Raw genomic sequence first — 19,187 nt, forward strand, 5'->3', positions numbered from 1 at the left:
AATGAGGTCAAGGACAATGGACATATGACAGACGGAAACTTCATATCATAAGGCATCTATATACAAAGTATGAAGCATCCAGGTATTCTAGTTTCTAAAATATAAAGCTTTTAAGAAGTTAGCTAACGCTGCCGCCAGATCACTATCCCTATATTGAGCTATCTGCGACAAAGTCGCAGGCTCGACAAAAACCAGGATTAGGTCAAAAACAAAATATGAGACACATGGAATTAAACCAATAAAAATTCAAATGTAAAACATGAAAAATTAACACAGCAAATATTAAATGCCCTTTCTACAAATGTTCTAAGGTTTAATCAAGCTAACCCATATACACGGGCATTGCTACCTATTACTCCCCCCCCGGAACTTGGTTCCATGGTTGTTCCAAGTGAAAAATTGAATTCTGTAGATTATCCATGATGTCTGTAATTAAGTATGTAATCCACTAACGATTTTATCCTTTAATTCTGATCATTTGCATTTATTTTAGTAAATGCAACACTTGGCTGCCACGTCGTCAATGAACCGGACTACTGACATAGCTATGCAAATGACCCATGTTGACATCACACCGTCATTGAAGTAACACTTGCGACATTGAGCGCCAAATTTCATTTATAACAGTTTCTCTGTTTCTGGATTAAATACGTCTTATATTTGACTACCTGTAGGGTTCTACCACACCCCGTAAAAAATATGTCATATTTCCAAATTTCAATAAAACATTTTTAGATAATAAAAAAAAACGTTGCTTTCACGTTACACTATGTGCTAGAATTTTCCTAACAATCAGCAGATTCAGACTTAGACAGGGGATAAATTCGTTATCTACGTTCATATCCATAGATATGGGTATTTTGACTCCCTTCAGTACCCTATACAACCTTCAGCTTCACCTCAGGGTGTACTGGGATACTTCAGGGTGTTAAAATACCCATATCTACAGATATGAACATAGATAACTTATAAGATGACTCAAATGACTTACATTTAATCTAAATTTATCAATTTTAAATATGTATATAAATATCTGATAACAGAATTTTTTTGTAAACATGTATATTTAATGTGATAATAGGTTATAAATAAAGGGAGATAACTAAAAAATATCTTACTTGATTACCGACCTTCTTCTTCAACCTTAATCTCAGTCTATCTCTCATTTCAGCATAATTCTTACTTGTTGGTGTCTGAGGAGGCTGAAATGGATCAAATACATATATACATTTCTATGCTTCAACTATTTATCAGGATATGTATTAGCACATATATAGAGTAATTCTAACAGAGAAATGGATTTTTTTGGTAAATTTTCTTATTAAAATTAATCTATATGGTTAGGCTTAAACTGCTGTATAATTAAAAGATGTCTTATTTATAAAAATAGTTTACTTTTGTCGATTGTGATACTGATGGATTCTAATCAACAAACTAATATCCAGATACAATTTTTGCATACTGAGGGTTCATTAGTATTCGTTGGATATCAATTTTGTGGATTTCATGGTTATATGTTAACAACAAACTTAAATGTTCAATAAAGTACAAATTATCAATAGGCTTGTATGTAGGTTATTGCAAAACCATAAAATCAAGTATCCTCAAAAATACAATTTTCCTTACATTTTTATGAATGAATCCACATTAATTATTGGTCCAAGCACTGAAAAATCATAAATTTAAGAATACAGTTATAAACAACAGCCATTCAAACTCAATAGTTAAACTTACATTGCCATGTCCAAAGAATTCACAATAACAACAATCACAGTATTTGCCATCTTTCTGACTGGAATTAGTTGAGCTTTGTTCTGAACAACTATCATCTATACCGTCTCCATTCTCATCACAATGACCTTCACAATCAGGCTCCATACAGACAGTGGATGTTCCAACACTAACGTTGTTCACAGATGAGGGAAGTGCTACTGCATTACGACAGCCAGGGGGAGGACCTTCATTACAGGATTGAACGTTTTGAGAATTTCGACAGTTGTGATTGCATGTGTGAGTGTTCACATTAGCATTTAAACTGTTGGCAAACTGACGAATCATTTGCATTCCTTCTTTGGCACCTTCACGTATATTTCTAGCCGCTGTCTGAATGAAGTCCTGAGTAACTTTATCCGATATTCCACCATTGGAATGATTGACAGGAGATACATTTGTAGAATTTGCTGCATTCTGGCGTTTACGTGGCTGAGCAGGCAGTTTCTCCGAAAGCACAGGCTGTTGCGGAATGTTCCCTCCAAGAGTTACTGGCCTTGTACAAGGAGGTGTGGCACTATTTTTGCTACAATTAGTAGTTGTACTAGAAAGCGTTTGAGAAATACTTTGTACACTAGAAATAGCAAGATGATTGTTAGTAATACTGGCAGTCTGGTCACTATTGGCCTGAGTGGTGGCCAAAGATGTGTGGACGCTAGTTGTGGTCCTGAAAGAACTTGTAGAGGGTGATGTGGATGTCATGACTGTGTCCATTCCTGTCTGTGTGGACACAGAGAATGGCTCGGTAAGAAAGTTTGTTGTATAATTAGTTGTTAACGGAGCAGCTGGTAGTAGTTCACTTCCCAAACCATGACCATACTTTGGTATGTTTGACAGCATCATCCGTGAATCATATGTATTGTCCCAATCGCCATAAGCATGGTAAATATGTTCATGAATTCCATCGGGTGAATCAAAATCGAGTTTAAGTGGAACTTTGGGTGACTGAATTAAAGGTTTTGGTTGTCTTAGTGGCATATGTAGGTCATAGAGTTGTGGTTGTAATAAGGGTCTAACATGTGATCTGAAGCCATGAAGACCAGCCGAACCATGAATGTGAGGATATAAATGTAGTTCACCAGGTTGAGATGTTGGTGCTACTTGCTGAGGTAAAGATGTAGAAACAGCTTTTCCTTGTTGTCTCAAACATACATAGCACTGACACTGATTTTCTTCCACTTTTATCTGAAAAATTGTATTTTCTTTTAGAATAGAGTAATATATCAAGCAATAAACATATAATGCTGAATATAAAGCACTCTTTTTCTGTCTTTATTTGGTTTTTTTTCACTGTTGGTAGAATATTTCCATGTTATTTTATGTTCTAATGTTATGCAATGTTATTTTTATAAAATTATTGATTCATTTAAATAGACATTTAGCTGGTATGGTATTATTATTGTTGTGTATACTTAGTGTTAATGAGCATAAACCGACAAGAATATACACTAAAATTTTATTTATCATTTCAATGGTTTTTTAATTTCATAATTTACACATTTTTTTCATAGTCATCAGTTTTATTTGGAGAAAACTGGCATGCTCAGTAAACCAAATGCAGTTGACAAACTCTATCATATACGCATCACATCAAGTACAACATTATATAAATAGCACATAGCTAAGAGGGTGATAGAGCAGATTGTAACCCCAACTAAGCCAAAGTTGACAATATCTTTTCGTAACTTTAGGGTAATCAATTTGCTCTATCATTCTCTCAGCTATGTGTTATTTAATTTATTATACTGAATAATCTGTCATTAGTGTCTATTAAATTTCAAATTCAAAATAATAAACTTTGACGTCCTGTACATAACCACCATCCGTATTTAATAAAGCACACAATTGATCAAGCGTCTCCGTGAAGGGTAATAGAGTATTTGCCATGGGATAGAGTAAATTATCTCCCTTGTATTAAAGGGGCATTAGCTACGACATATAAACAAAAATAAAATATGATTTTTTTGTTCAATCATTAATGAAAGTAAATTAGTGAAATAATAATTCGCTTTTTAACAGCCAGTTTGGTTCAGTTTGTCAAATTAAGCAAAGAAACATCGCTAATGAATTATTCACTTGCAAGTGAATAATTCGACCTCATTGAATCCGTATTCATGTGAATTTTAATTGATCCCTATAGCTAGAGTTGGGTTACGCATGAACTAGGCGTGTTTAGTTAATAAATGGAAAAGAATGTAAACATTGAAAGTGAAACAAGGGTAAACCATTTGGTTGACTGGTTCGATCTAGAAAAACTCATTCTTATACTGGTAAAAAACGATTATTAACATATTTTTTTAACCTATAATATGAAATCAAACAGACCTAGAAAAATCCAATTGCACGAGTTCGCAACCTATTTATATCTATGTTTATGTATATATAGGGTTATATGACCTTTGGAGGTCACCTTGATGGTTAATTAGATGGCGTCTAGACTAAAATACAATCGAAATGCTGATATATACTATCGAGTGAATGCATCGAAATTGTTTATTTTAGACTTTTTATAATTTGGATATGAGTTTTAGTATGTTATAAGTCAAATATAAGAATTTGAGTCAAATCGGTGAACATGAATTTGACAGCTAATGCCCCCCTTTAACCAATCAAAATCTGGCATTTTGACATGAAGAATAATAATTTATATTAGTTGTAGCCACAATCCCATCCATTTTCTTTTTATACCATTTAATATTACGGTTCTTATCTTTTTTATACCTTTAAATATTACTTATCTTATTGACACTTTTTGTGAGCATTATAATCATGATGATTTCAATTATTGAAACATGAACAGCTTACCCTTGTTGAGTACCTGAGTTCATCCAACGTTTTTTGGTGGGGTTTATGTTGCTGGGTCTTTAGGTTTTCAATGTCTTGTTTTAGGGCTGTTCCAGAATGAAACCATGGAGGGCATGAAAGGCATTTTTTAAGGACCGGAACCACCCATAAAATAAAATGTTCATTTAACTTATAATTCTTACAAAATTCTGTGGAAAATGCAACCACTCATATTCAATTAATTTGAGTGCCTCCCATCCCACCCACCGGAAAATTTTGGAACAGCCCTTATGTATTTTTTCTCTAAAACTTACCATTTGTTCAGCTTTTGCTTGTGATACACAGTGATAACAGTCACATTTTTCTGAGTTAATTAATTCTTCTGCTCCTTCATCATCATTTGGCCATGACGATGACAGATCAGAAATACTCTTATTATCAATTTGTTCTTCTAAGCCATCATTTTTATCTTCATTGTCTATTTCATCCTCATTTTCATTGTCTCCATCATCGTCATCCTCCTCCTCCTCGTCCTCCTCATCATCATCCTCTTCATCTTCATCATCATCCTCATCATCATAGTCATCATCTTCCTCCTCATCATCAATGTCTGATTGACTATTTCCTTCTATCTCCTCTGGGATTTCTTCTGTATTTCTGAAGAAAAGAATAAAGTATGTTTTGAAATCACAATAAGTTCAAGTAATAACAACATTGTCGTGCTTAGCATACCCAATCATTATGGAAAGTATCAGAAAACAGATAGTAGGTGTTTGTCAGATCAGAAACAGCCCACACATATTACTGGTAAAACTATCATTGTTGAGCTAGTGACAAATATGTAGTCATCCTGTTCAGTAGTTTCTGAGAAAAGTGTGGTGAAAAACTGTTTATTCAACATATTGAAAAACTCAAAGTATAGGAAATAAAAGGCCATGTTGACATATTAATAGATCTATTGCAAATCCTTTTTGCTATTTAAAATTTCTGCATATCCATTAAGTTTTCAAGGTGATGTAAATCATGAGAAACAAATCGTCATTTGAGGGCAATTACTCCTTAAAATCGACTGATATTTTGGCCATGTTGCTTTCTTTTAAGATCTTGTCTTGCTGATGATAAATTGGCTTTTTTTGCTGTTATTGTATTAATGATCTCTTTTACTTTTTTAAATTTTCTCTCTCTTTTCATTATAATTTTCAAGATAATAGGCAATAAATTGCTTCGCCGAGCGCAGCTGGATACGACCGCAGAGGTCCAATCCTGAACAGTTGGGGCAAAAATGGACACAATATTCACGCTTGATACAGGTCTGAATTTGGATTGTAATTAAATATTTGACACATAATAGGTTTCTGACACAGAATAACTGTAGTCAAAGAACTTAGAATTGGTTATATGATTTGAATTGACAGCTAATCACCTCAAGACAATACAACATTTCTTTATACATAATTTAAAAGCAGTGTAAGGGAGGTAATCCAAACACAAAACATTGTACTTAAAAGTAATTGTCCATTAACAAGGAAACCCTTGTTTTTCCCCCTTTTTTCCCCCCAATTCCTAAACGGTTTGAGCCATTACCCACCAAAGCCAATCCTAACCATCCTTTTGTGGTATGGAAACTTGTGGTATAATTTCAGAGAGATCCATACACCGTTCCACAAGTTATTGTCTGGAAACTAGAAAAATGCTTATTTGGGCCCCTTTTTGGCCCCCAATTCCTAAACTGTTAGGACTATAACCCCCCAAATCAATCCCAACCTTCCTTTAGTGGTTATAAACCTTGTGTTTAAATTTCATATATTTCTATTTACTTATACTAAAGTTATTGTCCGGAAACCCAATGTTTTCAAACGACGATGACGGCGTGATACCATTCTACGACCGCAAAAATAAAAAGGTAAAAATTGAGATTTAAGGGCAAATAAGTCCTATTATAAGGAGTCGACTGACAATTTTGTCCATGTTGCTTTTTTTGTAAAATGCATACAATAAACAGACTATCAATTGCTTCCCATTAGATTTGACCACATACCTGTCACCTGTCTCATCAAATGGAAGAGTGAGTCGTTCATGGTCAACCATTATTGGACTAGAAGAACCACTACTGGATGTAGTGCTGGACATAGAAGGCGGACTAACATCTATACGATACCGGTTAGGATCATGCAGGAAGTTTATGTGACTGGAATTCTCCTGATCTTCTAATGCTTCAGGGTTTATAATACCACATGTAATCATGTGTGTTATAGTACACTCATCGCAGGGACATCTGAAAAACATCATTTTATATTCCAAAAGTTCAAAAGTCAATTGAGTCTTGCAACTGAGATGTGTGGATTCTTATTGAACTCTATCTGTATCAAATATCAGTTATATATTACAAGTATTTATTATGAAATGGACCTTAACAGAAAGATTTATTTCTGTAGTTACATTGTCTCAAGTAAAGTAATAAACTGTTGACACAGAAATGTGTCTAGCTTGTATGCAAAACTTTCAAAGTCATTGGGCTATAACTGATAGTGCAGAGCATATAAACCATGCATAAGTTAAAGGGCAATCGACTGACTGAGGGGATAGTGCCAAAAAACCTCTGTGGAAATAAGATGTGCTAATTCTATTTCTAATACAAGTAACAATTTAACAATTGTATACCAAATATTATTGACTTGTCATTAGTTCCCCTCAAAATGCCCTTATCACAAATATTACATTTTTTTGGCCCAACTACAATTTCCACAACTTTGTCATAGAGAGACAAATATTTGTTACATGCATGAATAAATGAATAAATTGTTCAAAAGAGCAATATAACAGTAACTTCAAGCTGTGTTTCAGAGGTTGAAGATTATTCAAATACAAAAACAAAAGACTTTAGGTTATTAAGTCTCTACCAACTTGATTAAGTATACCTTTTTCTATTACATCTAGGGCAGTGACATTCTTCCTGACTTGGTTTGGTGCCTTGTAACATCATCCTCATTGTTTCTGTAAACTGTTGTTCAAAGCTAGGAATACACAAATGTTAATTAACAAAATGTTTAAAACAAAAATTGAAAAATAGATGTATTTGATAAGATATTATTATTTGTATCTTGCTCTAAAAGTAAAATATAAGAGATCAAAAAATCAAAAGTGCAAACCCTGACAATTAGTTCCTTTCTTCCATTTATTTTTGCCAATTAGCAAGAATTATACAATGGCTTTTGCTTTTACAATACTTACATTATAAGACAGGTCTGACATTGTAAAACGACTATAATATACCAACAAAGTCAAATGGGGCTGTCTTTTAATATTCAATATATTTGAATGTTTATAAGTAAACTAAATTAAACTTACTTATGAGGAGGAAGTGGTTGGTCGTTCTTTGCAACCTGTTGTTCTAATATAGTACGCTGTGCTTTGAAAAATTCCCAATCTTCTTTTAACATCTTCTGTTTTAATTTTAAGGCAGCCTATATATCAAAGAAAAATATACTATGAATTCACAAAATAATGCAATTTTCAATTCAGTTTACTCTCCAGGGCCTTTTAGAACTACGGTACCATGGAGGCATCAGTAAAGAATTATTAATAAAATGTATTTTAAATGTGGTGCTTTAATTTTAGGGAAACAGTGCTATTTGAAAATACTGGGGAGAACACTGCAATTAATGGGAAAATGTATAAAGCGCCATTGTGATCAGATATTATTATTTAAAACTCACATTTCTATTCTGACATGCATATTTCAAGCCTTCCGTTAATAAATTTGAGTTTTAGTCATCAAATTCACAGTATATTACTGATAGTGTTTTACTTTGCAATTGGCTTCCCCTGACATGCCTGACAAAGTATCAAACAAATGAGACAATCACTTTAAAATAAGATAATGTCAGATGTAGTGTTTAACATAAACTGGGTTTAAAATAAGATATAACACAATTAACTGTTGTTGCAATTGTTTTTATCAAAGAATCCTAAAATACGGTTTGTTTTACAGAATCTACCTTTTAAGCATAATTGTTATTTTTCATCAATATTTAAAGGAAGATAAAATTGTCTTCGTCTTTCAAATGCCAACTTTAGATTATTTTTGAATAATATCCTCTGATAAAATTCATCAAGGGCTGTTCCAGATTTTAACAGATGGGAGACACCCAAATTAAAAAATTGTGGGTGGTCACATTTTTTTTTAGAAATCTGTTAGAATTATAAAATGAAAACTTAATATTATGGGTGGTTTGGGTTCTAAATAAAAGAAGAATGTGTCCACAGATCCCCCGCTTGTAAATATTCATGAGTCAATGTACTAATTCAGCTTGGTTATGGCAAAGTAAAGTTATAGTGTGGAAACTGGAAATTTGACAATTTTTCCATTTATAAATATAAATAAAATGCTCCGCAGGGCGCAGCTTGATACGACCGCAGAGGTCGAACCCTGAACAGTTGGGGCAAGTATGGACACAACATTCAAGCTTGATACAGCTCTGAATTTGGATTGTGATTAAATATTTGACACAGCATAGGTTTCTGACACAGAATGAATGTGGTCTAAGAACTTAAAAATTTTAAATTGGACATTCACCTATTATGGTCCAATATCCAAAATCTAAATACATGGTTAGATTCAGCATATCAAAGGTCCCCAAGAATTCAATTTTTGATGAAATCAAACAAAGTTTAATTTTGGACCCTTTTGATCTCAATGTGGACAAAAATGATAACAGGGCCCAAAAATCAAAAATCTAAATACATGGTTAGATTCAGCATATCAAAGAACCCCATATATTCAATTTTTGTTGAAATCAAACAAAGTTTAATTTTGGACCCCGATTTGGACCAACTTGAAAACTGGGCCCATAATCAAAAATCTAAATACATGTTTAGATTCAGCATATCAAAGAACCCTAAAAATTCAATTTTTGTTAAAATCAAACTAAGTTTAATTTTGGACCCTTTGGACCTTTATGTAGACCAATTTGAAAACGGAACCAAAAATTAAGAATCTAAATACACGGTTAGATTCGGCATATCAAAGAACCCCAATAATTCAATTTTTGATGAAATCAAACAAAGTTAAATTTTGGACCCTTTGGACTTCAATGTGGACCAATTTAAAAACTGGGCCCATAATCAAAAATCTAAATACATCGTTAGATTCAGCATATCAAAGAACCCCATATATTCAATTTTTGTTGAAATCAAACAAAGTTTAATTTTGGACCCCGATTTGGACCAACTTGAAAACTGGGCCCATAATCAAAAATCTAAATACATGGTTAGATTCAGCATATCAAAGAACCCCATATATTCAATTTTTGATGAAATCAAACAAAGTTTAATTTTGGACCCTTTTGATCTCAATGTGGACAAAGTTGATAACGGAGCCCAACAATCAAAAATCTAAATACACTGTTAGATTCAGCATATCAAAGAACCCCATATATTCATTTTTGTTGAAATCAAACAAAGTTTAATTTTGGACCCCGATTTGGACCAACTTGAAAACTGGGCCCATAATCAAAAATCTAAATACATGGTTAGATTCAGCATATCAAAGAACCCCATATATTCAATTTTTGTTGAAATCAAACTAAGTTTAATTTTGGACCCTTTGGACCTTTATGTAGACCAATTTGAAAACAGAACCAAAAATTAAGAATCTAAATACACGGTTAGATTCGGCATATCAAAGAACCCCAATAATTCAATTTTTGATGAAATCAAACAAAGTTAAATTTTGGACTCTTTGGACCTCAATGTGGACCAATTTAAAAACGGGGCCCAAAATCCAAAAACTTAATACACGGTTAGATTCAGCATATTAAAGAACCCCAAGAATTCAAGAATAAAACCCCATTGAAATTGATCAAGAAATAAGCAATTTATACGAAGTATCTTCTTTTGCACAATACTGTGCAATTGATTATTTCTTGCTATTGCACAATACTGTACAATTGACAATTTCTTGCTATTGCGCAATATTGTGCTATTGGATATTTCTTGCTATTGCGCAATACTGTGCAATTGAAGATTTCTTGCTATTGCGCAATACTGTGCAATTGAAGATTTCTTGCTATTGTGCAATACTGTGCAATTGAAGATTTCTTGCTATTGCGCAATACTGTGCAATTGAAAATTTCTTGCTATTGCACAATACTTATTATATAATAATTTACACATCCTGTTTGGTGTGTATCTCCTACCATATCATTATTATTTGCTTTTAAATATTAATCAGAAATAACCAACTTAAAATGGAAAATTTTAAAAGAAAAAAAAAAGGAAAAAAAGAAAAAAAAAAAGAAAAAAAAAAATCCCCCCCCAAAATTTTTTGAACCCCCTTATGATTCATCACCCCCAAACTCAATCTCAGCCTTCCCTTTGTGGTATGGTACCTTGCAGTACAATTTCAGAGAGATCCATACACTTGAACACAAGTTATTGTCTGGAAACTAGAAAAATGCTTATTTTTGGCCCCTTTTTGGACCCCAATTCCTAAACATTTCGGGCAATTACCCCCAAACTCAATTCCAGCTTTCCCTTTGTGATATGGAACCTTGTAGTACAATTTCAGAAATATCCAAACACTTACACACAAGTTATTGTCATGAAACTAGAAAAATGCTTGTTTTTTGCCCCTTTTTTGGCCCCTAATTCCTAACATTTTGAGGCAATTACCCCCAAAATCAATTACAGCCTTCCCTTTGTGATATGGAACCTTGTGGTACAATGTCAGAGAGATCCATACACTTACACACAATTTATTGTCTGGAAGTTACAAAAATGCTTATTGTTGGCCCCTTTTTGGCCCCTAATTCCTTAACTGTTGGTACCATAACCCCCAAAATCAATCCCAACCTTCCTTTCATGGTATTGAACCTTATGGTAAAATTTCATGGAGATCCATTCACTTAAACTAAAGTTAGAGTGCGAAAACCAATGTGTCTTCGGACGACGCCAGACGACGACGACGACGACGACGACGACGCCAACGTCATACCAATATACGACCAAAAAATTTTCAATTTTTGCGGTCGTATAAAAACTCGAAAACAGCAAAAGTGACGTCAACCATATTCAAACTTGATCTGTGTTTGGTGGTAATAAGCAGTGTATATATGTTTCAGAACATTTGGTTGTGGCAAAGTAAAATTAAGAGTGTGGAAACTGCAAATCCAATTTTTCCATTTATAAAGCAACATAAGTTGAGAACAGCAAAGGTGACACCACCCATTTTCAAACTTGATCTGTGTTTGGTGGTAATAAGCATTGAATATAAATAAGTTTCATAACATTTGGTTGAGGGAAACTAAAGTTAAAGAACAGAAACTAATTTTGGGACGTAAGGAAGGACATAGACGGACAAGATAAAACATAGTGCCCCCTCTGCTGCATAAAAAGGCCTGAAGATTCAGGATTGCCCAAAAATAAATAAAATGGCTTGTACGTCTTACCTGTTCTTCATTATATTGTTCTATCAACTGTTGACTATCCCTCCATACAACAGATATCACTGACATTTCATCATCAAACTTGAGATATCTATGTAACAAATTAGGGTAGGTATCTTCATTATAAGATTCTTTCGATGCAGCACCCATCCTAGAATAAATAAGCATGTTACAATACATTTTGAATACAGTATATTAATAGGATATTTTTACTCATGACATATTGATTTATTTAAGGGTTTATGCTGGCAGCCACCATTTTCGCATTTTGCGAAAAAATAAAAATTGATTATTGGCGATAGAAATATAACGTTTGGACTTCGTCCATCTTGCTTATTTTTTCTGGGTTTCTCAGACAATACTAAGATTACACCTTGAACTCGTCACTCGTTATGATTTTGAAGGAAAATCAATAACCAGCTGATTGATTTATAGCTATCGGCAGCAATGGACTAATCAATAAAGGTGTTGATTGTCTTGTTTAGTGAAATTGTGAGGTTAAATGGCATCGCATGTCACCTTAAGGATTTGTTTACATTTTTGTTAGAAATAATTGTTTTGAAGTGGGTACTTTAAATTTATTTTAGCGACGTAAGTGTTTGAAGCAAAGTTTTATGTCTCAACTTTTTTTAACGAAGGTCCAGAAAAAAAATGTTGCAATGAAGAAAAATGTTCAATAGTAAGAAAAATCTCTGACTTTATTATGTATCCATCAACTAGTCGGGAAGTATCCGATAAACTCATTGAAGATGAATCCTGTGTTCCCAGAAATTAAATTTAATAATTTGATGATTTATATTGCAATTAACAGTACATCTTTAAAAATGAAAATGTTTGTTGTTATTGAGTGTTTATTTATTACAATGTTAACTTAAAAATAGATATGTAGAATTATAATAGATTAGACAACAATGCTGCAAACTGAATTTTTTTGTTAGCAAGAAGGAAAATTTTAAACGAAAAATATTTTTATGTTATTTGGCGGCGAAAGAGGTTGCGAAAAAGAAAATTGACCCAGGGAAAACCCTGTTTATTTCTTAAATGAACAAGCAATCTGAGAGTATTGCATGGCAATACATAGTCCCCTACCGGTTAAAAGTTCATTGTACTGGAACAAAATGCTAGCTTGATCTATAACTTGTCATGGTGTAAACTATAAAACAAATATCAAATTAATATCTTCAAGCATGACGAAAAAAAGTGTGGAAAACTGATTATTTGTGTGAATTTTTTAAGTCTGAGGACCATAACTCAGCAAAAAAATCATTTGAACCAATTAAAATTCGAAATTTGATCAGCAACTGGTCATGGTAAAACTATATTCCAAATATTAAATCAATGTCTTCAAGCATGACAAAAAGAAGTGCAGAAAACTGATTACTTAGATATAAGAAGATGTGGTATGAGTGCCAATGAGACAACTCTCCATCCAAGTCAAAATTTATAAAAGTAAACCATTATAGGTCACAGTATGGTCTTCAACACGGAGCCTTGGCTCACACCGAACAGTAAGCTATAAAGGGCCCCAAAAATTATTAGTGTAAAACCATTCAAACGGGAAAACCAATGGTCTAATCTATATAAATAAAATGCTTCGCTGAGCTCAGCCTGATACGACTGCAGAGGTCGAACCCTGAACAGTTTGGGCAAATTTGGACACAATATTCAAGCTTGATACTGTCTGAATTTGGATTGTGATCAAATTTTTGACATAATATAGGTTTCTGACACAAAATAAATGTGGTCAAAGATCTTACAAATCTATTGCACAATACTGTGCAATTGAAGATTTCTTCTTGAAACTTTTCAAAAATTCAAAAAATTTGAAAAAAAAAAAAATCCCTTAAAAAATTGGAAATAAAAATCCCTCCCCCCCAACTTTTGGAAACCCCCCTTGGAGCAATAACCCCAAAACTCAATCCCAGCCTTTCCTTTGTAGTATGGAACATTGTAGTACAATTTCAGAGAGATCCATACACTTAAACACAAGTTATTGTCTGGAAACTAGAAAAATGCTTGTTTTTGGCCCTTTTTTGGCCCCTAATTCCTACATGTTTGGGGCAATTAACCCCAAACTCAATCACAGCCTACCCTTTGTTATATGGAACCTTGTGGTACAATGTCAGAGAGATCCATACACTTACACACAAGTAATTGTCTGGAAACTAGAAAAATGCTTGTTTTTGGCCACCTTTTGGCCCTTAATTCCTAAACTGTTGGCCCCATAACCCCTAAAATGAATCCCAACCTTCTAATTGTGGTATTAAACATTGTGGTACAATTTCAGAGCAATCAAAATACTTATACACAAGTTTATATCCTGAAACTAGAAAAATGCTTTTTTTGGGCCCCTAATTCCAAAACGGTTGTGACCATCATCCCCAAAATCAATCCCAACCTTCCTTTTGTGGTATTGAACCTTCTTAAAAAATTTTATAGAGATCCATTCACTTAAACTAAAGTTATTGTCCAGAAACTAATGTGTCTTCGGACGACGACGACGACATCATACCATTATACGATCCCAAAAAAAATTTTGCGGTCGTATAAAAGGGAGAAACGAGAAACATTTATGAACCACATCAACAAATGACAACTACTGAATTTTCAAAGTCCAAGGACCATAACTCTGTCCAAAATCATCAGACCAGAACAAAATTCGAACATGACAAAAAATAGTGCGGAAAACTGATTACTTGCATGAATTTTCGAAGTCCAAAGACCATAACTCTGCACAAAATCATCAGACCGGAACAAAATTTGAACTTGATCTGTAACTTGTCATGGTAAACTATATATCAAATTAATATCTTCAAGCACGAAGAAAAAAATGTTGAAAACTGATTTGCCGGACTGACCGATGGACAGACAGACGGACGGAGTGCAAACCTATAGTCCCCTTCGACTTCGTCAGTAGGGAACTAATTAACAGTTATAAATCACAGTATATATACATTTCAATTACACATGAAAGTGATCAGTTTGTAAAACATAGCTAATTTTCTGGTACTCAAATATGTCTGTGTCAGTCAAAAACCCAGCCACTGGTTCCTATTATTGCCAATAAAAATTAAATGGAATGTCTAGAAAATCCATGGTGTTTAAAGTTGACTGCCTTAAAACTGGTCAAAGGGCAATAACTCAAACAGAGTTGGGACAATGATTTGTATGTCTGTTTTGAATAAGGCTTACACATCTGGTAAACTCCAATAATTGCACTGTCAAAATGTAAACAGAATTGAAAATGCTTCAATCCTTGGATGGTCATTACACTAATGGATGACACAACTAGCAGAGAATGGTGCAAAGGAAATCTCTAACTTGGATGGCTTGGGCCAACTTCCAAATAAAATCAGAGATAAACATGGAACAATGTACCGGAGTTCTAATTTTCAAGAGTCAGTACGCTAGACCAAATGTGGGACTTTGACATGATCTTTATAGTAATAAAATGTTGATATTTCAATATCAAAAATTCATTAGAAATATACTGGTTCTACTTACTATCAAAGTACCAGTGTGTCTGAACAAAATAAGAAGTAAGAAACAGATGTATTATTGAAGAACATCAGACAAAAGATGCATTTCCAAAAGTGTATAATAATTCAAAATCATAAAAGGAAGTTATTGACTTGTTGAGATATTGAATACAATTATTTTATTAGCTAAAGCTGATGATGCAACTCCCTAGGGCATTTTTAACATTTCAAATAATGGAATGTTGATATTACTGTACATAATTCCAATCTAACATTAAGCATAGTACTGTGGAGGTGTGGATCCCTTGATACGTTTGATGACAGGGAATGTCAGACAGACAGATGAAGGCACAGGCCAAACATCATCTTTTATAGTAAGCTGGCCATAAAAAATTATTGTATTACATTAACCTTCTACTGGCTGAGTACAAATATCATGTGATTTTAAAGTAAATAATAATATCTGAGACTATTGAAAACTTTAACGAAAAATCACTGAACATGTCAGACAGCTCCTCTTTGATTTACTCAAAAATTAATAATATTTTAACTCATGGAATTTATATTGAATAAACAGCTGTGCCATGAGGGCATGATACGCCCGTCGCTTTTTTAAAGAATAAAGTTCAATAACTTCTCAATGTCATTTCAGAAATTTATGAAAAACTAAAGGGAGGTTAGCTTAATAGATATAAACCAGTCAACAAAGTTTCATGAAAACTGCTCAAAGCACTTTAAAGATATTGTCCGAAAACTGGAAAATCACCCCTTTTTATGAATAAAATCCCATAACTCGGAAACGTAAAATCTAAAATTTATAAAAAATCGAAAGGGAGCTTATGTCAATAGATATAAACAATTCACCAAACTTTTATGAAAACTGCTGAAAGCATTTTTGAGTTGTTGTCCCAAAACTGGAAAAAAAACCTTTTTTTAATGAATAAAACCTAATAACTCAGAAACATAAAATCTAAAATTTATAAAAAACGAATGGGAGCTCACGTCAATAGATATAAACAATTCACCAAAGTTTCATGCAGATTGGTTAAAGCGTTTTTGAGTTATTGTGCGACATGTAGATGATGGACGGACAAAGGTATACCATAATACGTCCCGTAAACGGGCGTATAAAATTTCTCCTAAATTTCAAAATCTTTCACCGCCCATCAAATTTAATTTCATTTGAAATTTTTATTTCTAAATTGAATGGTGTAATTTTCGTTAATATTGATGTGTAGATATTTATCAATTCTTACCTTAGTTGTGTTATTATCAAATGAAGACTGCTCTGTATAGATGGTTCAGTATAAGCTATTGATTGGAATAAATGTTTGTTATGTAACTCCCATGTCACATTAAACTTGGCAAGATGGTCAGTTTTCTGAAATAAATTCTTAAATTATCAACGTTCAAAAGAGTTTGGAGTTAGACACATATTATTCTTTGTACTCAAACACTAAATTCTGCTTCAAAATCAAAATCTTTGAGGTTATAAAGCAATATTTAATACAAAGGAGTAGGTTTAGTAAGTGCCATATTTAGCCCAAATATTAAGTTCATTCTTTCCAGATAAAAAATATTTCAAGTTGATGAAAAGACATGTTGAAAGTGAAATATAACTTTTATTGTCAAAATTTTATTATAAAGCATTGATATTCACACACCCCAAGTAGGCCATAAATAGCGATTTAGGTAAAAGTAACAAAATCTTCTAGATTTCAACTAATTTAGGCCTAGGAAACACAGAGTGCAGGCTTCAACAAACTAAATATTCAAGTATGATATGCAAGTTGTTATATCAAACATGTTAAAAGATCTTTTTTGTCCATTCATGTGCTCTAATGTTTCCAGTGCTAAAAATCAAACAAAATTTACCTGTTTTCATTGAATCTGTGGGAAATCAAAATTTGTGCCATTTGCGTCTTCATAAAAAGGAATCATATTAGGGCCTTATCAAACCTACTCCTTTAAGTTACAACCATGGAATAGTTTTTTTGTTTGGGACATTTCTTTTAACAAAAATCTTTTCAAAATTAATTGGGTTACATGTCTATTGTCAGACTTACCAGTTTTGTTAATATTTCCGACATCTTCCTTGATACACCACATAAATGACAATATTCATCTAATAACAATGAAATGAATGCTTTAGCTTCAGGAGGTGTCTTGTATCCTGAATTTAATTGTTTTAAAAGTTTCACCTTCATCTCTATAACAAATTCCCTCACTTGGGACTCTAATCTTAAAAATAACTGGTGTGGGTCTCTTGTGCATAGTCTGAAAAATAGAAAGATTTATAAAAATGTCTTTCAGCAATTGGTCAAGTTTCACTATGATCATATTCTGACATTTTTCTAATTCAAACTGACAGATATTCCAGAATTTTGGATTAAAAAATACTTGCAATACCCTTCCAGAACCGAGTAATAAATATGGAAGTATTACCGTACCTTGAGTCATCCGTAGAATACCTACTTATCTATCAATCATTATTAGGTGTGTTATTCTCAAAAGAAGACCTAACCAATTCCCAAGCTCATCCTTATTAAATGTATGTGTGGTTTTCTCCATAGGCAACCTACCTATCTACCAATTTCCTAGCCTACTCTGCATTAGGTGCATCTTTTTATTTAGAAAACTTGTCTTTTGACCATATTCACCAATCCTCTTTAGGTGGCAATAAGTGCCTCATTCTCCATGTATCTACCTAATTTCCTATCCTCTTACTCACTAGGTGCATCATTTTATATAGTGTTCCTTTCTTTTGACCAATTCACTAGACTTCTCCTGGTTAGGTATATCATTCTCAATAGAAGACCCCAAACGATTCAATTTTCTAGCCTCCTCATAAGGTGTGTAATTTTCAACAGAAGACCTACCTATCTACCAATTCCCTAGCTTCCTCTTCATTAGGTGTGTCATTATCTGGGGTAATATCTTCTTCACGTCTACCATACATAACTCGCACTAACTTCCGTAACACTGTCCAACAATTCTGTAATTCCTGTGTTTCTAGATCATGTTGTGCTTCAATTTCTCTATAATTTTAATAAAAGTGTCAATTTTGTCTTGTAGTGATTTAAACAAAAGCCAAAGCTTTATTGCATAGCTACATTGTTAATTTGATGACATATAATAAACATTCATTTCTTTTTACATACTCTTTCCTTTAAGACAATTAATTAACATACATGAATCATTTATTAATTTTCAAATCAAAATTACAAGAATGATAATCTGAGAAAAAGAGACTTCTTCTGATATTTGTCTTAAAATTATCTTATCAAAATCAAATCAATAACCAGCTTTGCATAGAGTGTTTAAAATGATTGCTATTTGTACACTACATTTATCATTTATTAAAACTAACCTCATTTCCTTACAAGCATCACAAGAACACATGCTTCCATTACTGGTGTTTGGCGGTGAACTGAATCGTAGAGCAGCTTCAGGTAAGAAAGGAGGAGACGATGGTTCTGGTGGTAAATCAGGATCCTACAAAAAATAAACAAAGTTAAGTAATCATACAAGCTCCTATAATTGAATAAATTTCCAATGCATGCATACATGTATAAAATAAGGGCTGGTCCACTAAAATCAACATGGTACCCTGGGAAGGCATTTTAAAAATGGGGATAACCATATATAAAGGCAATTTTAGAATTACTCGTTACTTTCACTGTACAAAAACACTCACTCTAAGTTGTGT

The 19,187-nt window shown here is 33.1% G+C and overlaps 1 protein-coding gene across 2 annotated transcripts in view; it reads right to left on the reverse strand.

The window, feature by feature from the left end:
* LOC127733930 (protein FAM193A-like) overlaps nucleotides 1-19,187 on the reverse strand; it is a 38,352-nt gene that overhangs the window by 9,709 nt on the left and 9,456 nt on the right. Inside the window, exons 5-15 of one of the 2 annotated variants that reach the window (XM_052243406.1) lie at nucleotides 18,849-18,973; nucleotides 18,358-18,516; nucleotides 17,545-17,755; nucleotides 16,735-16,859; nucleotides 12,003-12,150; nucleotides 7,903-8,018; nucleotides 7,473-7,568; nucleotides 6,593-6,829; nucleotides 4,869-5,211; nucleotides 1,735-2,955; nucleotides 1,131-1,202 (exon numbers count right to left, since the gene is read on the reverse strand). In XM_052243406.1, the coding sequence (XP_052099366.1) occupies nucleotides 1,131-1,202; nucleotides 1,735-2,955; nucleotides 4,869-5,211; nucleotides 6,593-6,829; nucleotides 7,473-7,568; nucleotides 7,903-8,018; nucleotides 12,003-12,150; nucleotides 16,735-16,859; nucleotides 17,545-17,755; nucleotides 18,358-18,516; nucleotides 18,849-18,973 (2,853 nt within the window). Of the gene's footprint in view, nucleotides 1-1,118; nucleotides 1,203-1,734; nucleotides 2,956-4,868; nucleotides 5,212-6,592; nucleotides 6,830-7,472; nucleotides 7,569-7,902; nucleotides 8,019-12,002; nucleotides 12,151-16,734; nucleotides 16,860-17,544; nucleotides 17,756-18,357; nucleotides 18,517-18,848; nucleotides 18,974-19,187 lie in introns of both variants that reach the window. The other variant, XM_052243405.1, reaches the window with a different exon arrangement.

Source organism: Mytilus californianus, unplaced genomic scaffold (assembly GCF_021869535.1).
Source record: "Mytilus californianus isolate M0D057914Y unplaced genomic scaffold, xbMytCali1.0.p SCAF_3, whole genome shotgun sequence".
In the NCBI taxonomy this organism is placed as follows: Eukaryota; Metazoa; Mollusca; class Bivalvia; order Mytilida; family Mytilidae; genus Mytilus; species Mytilus californianus.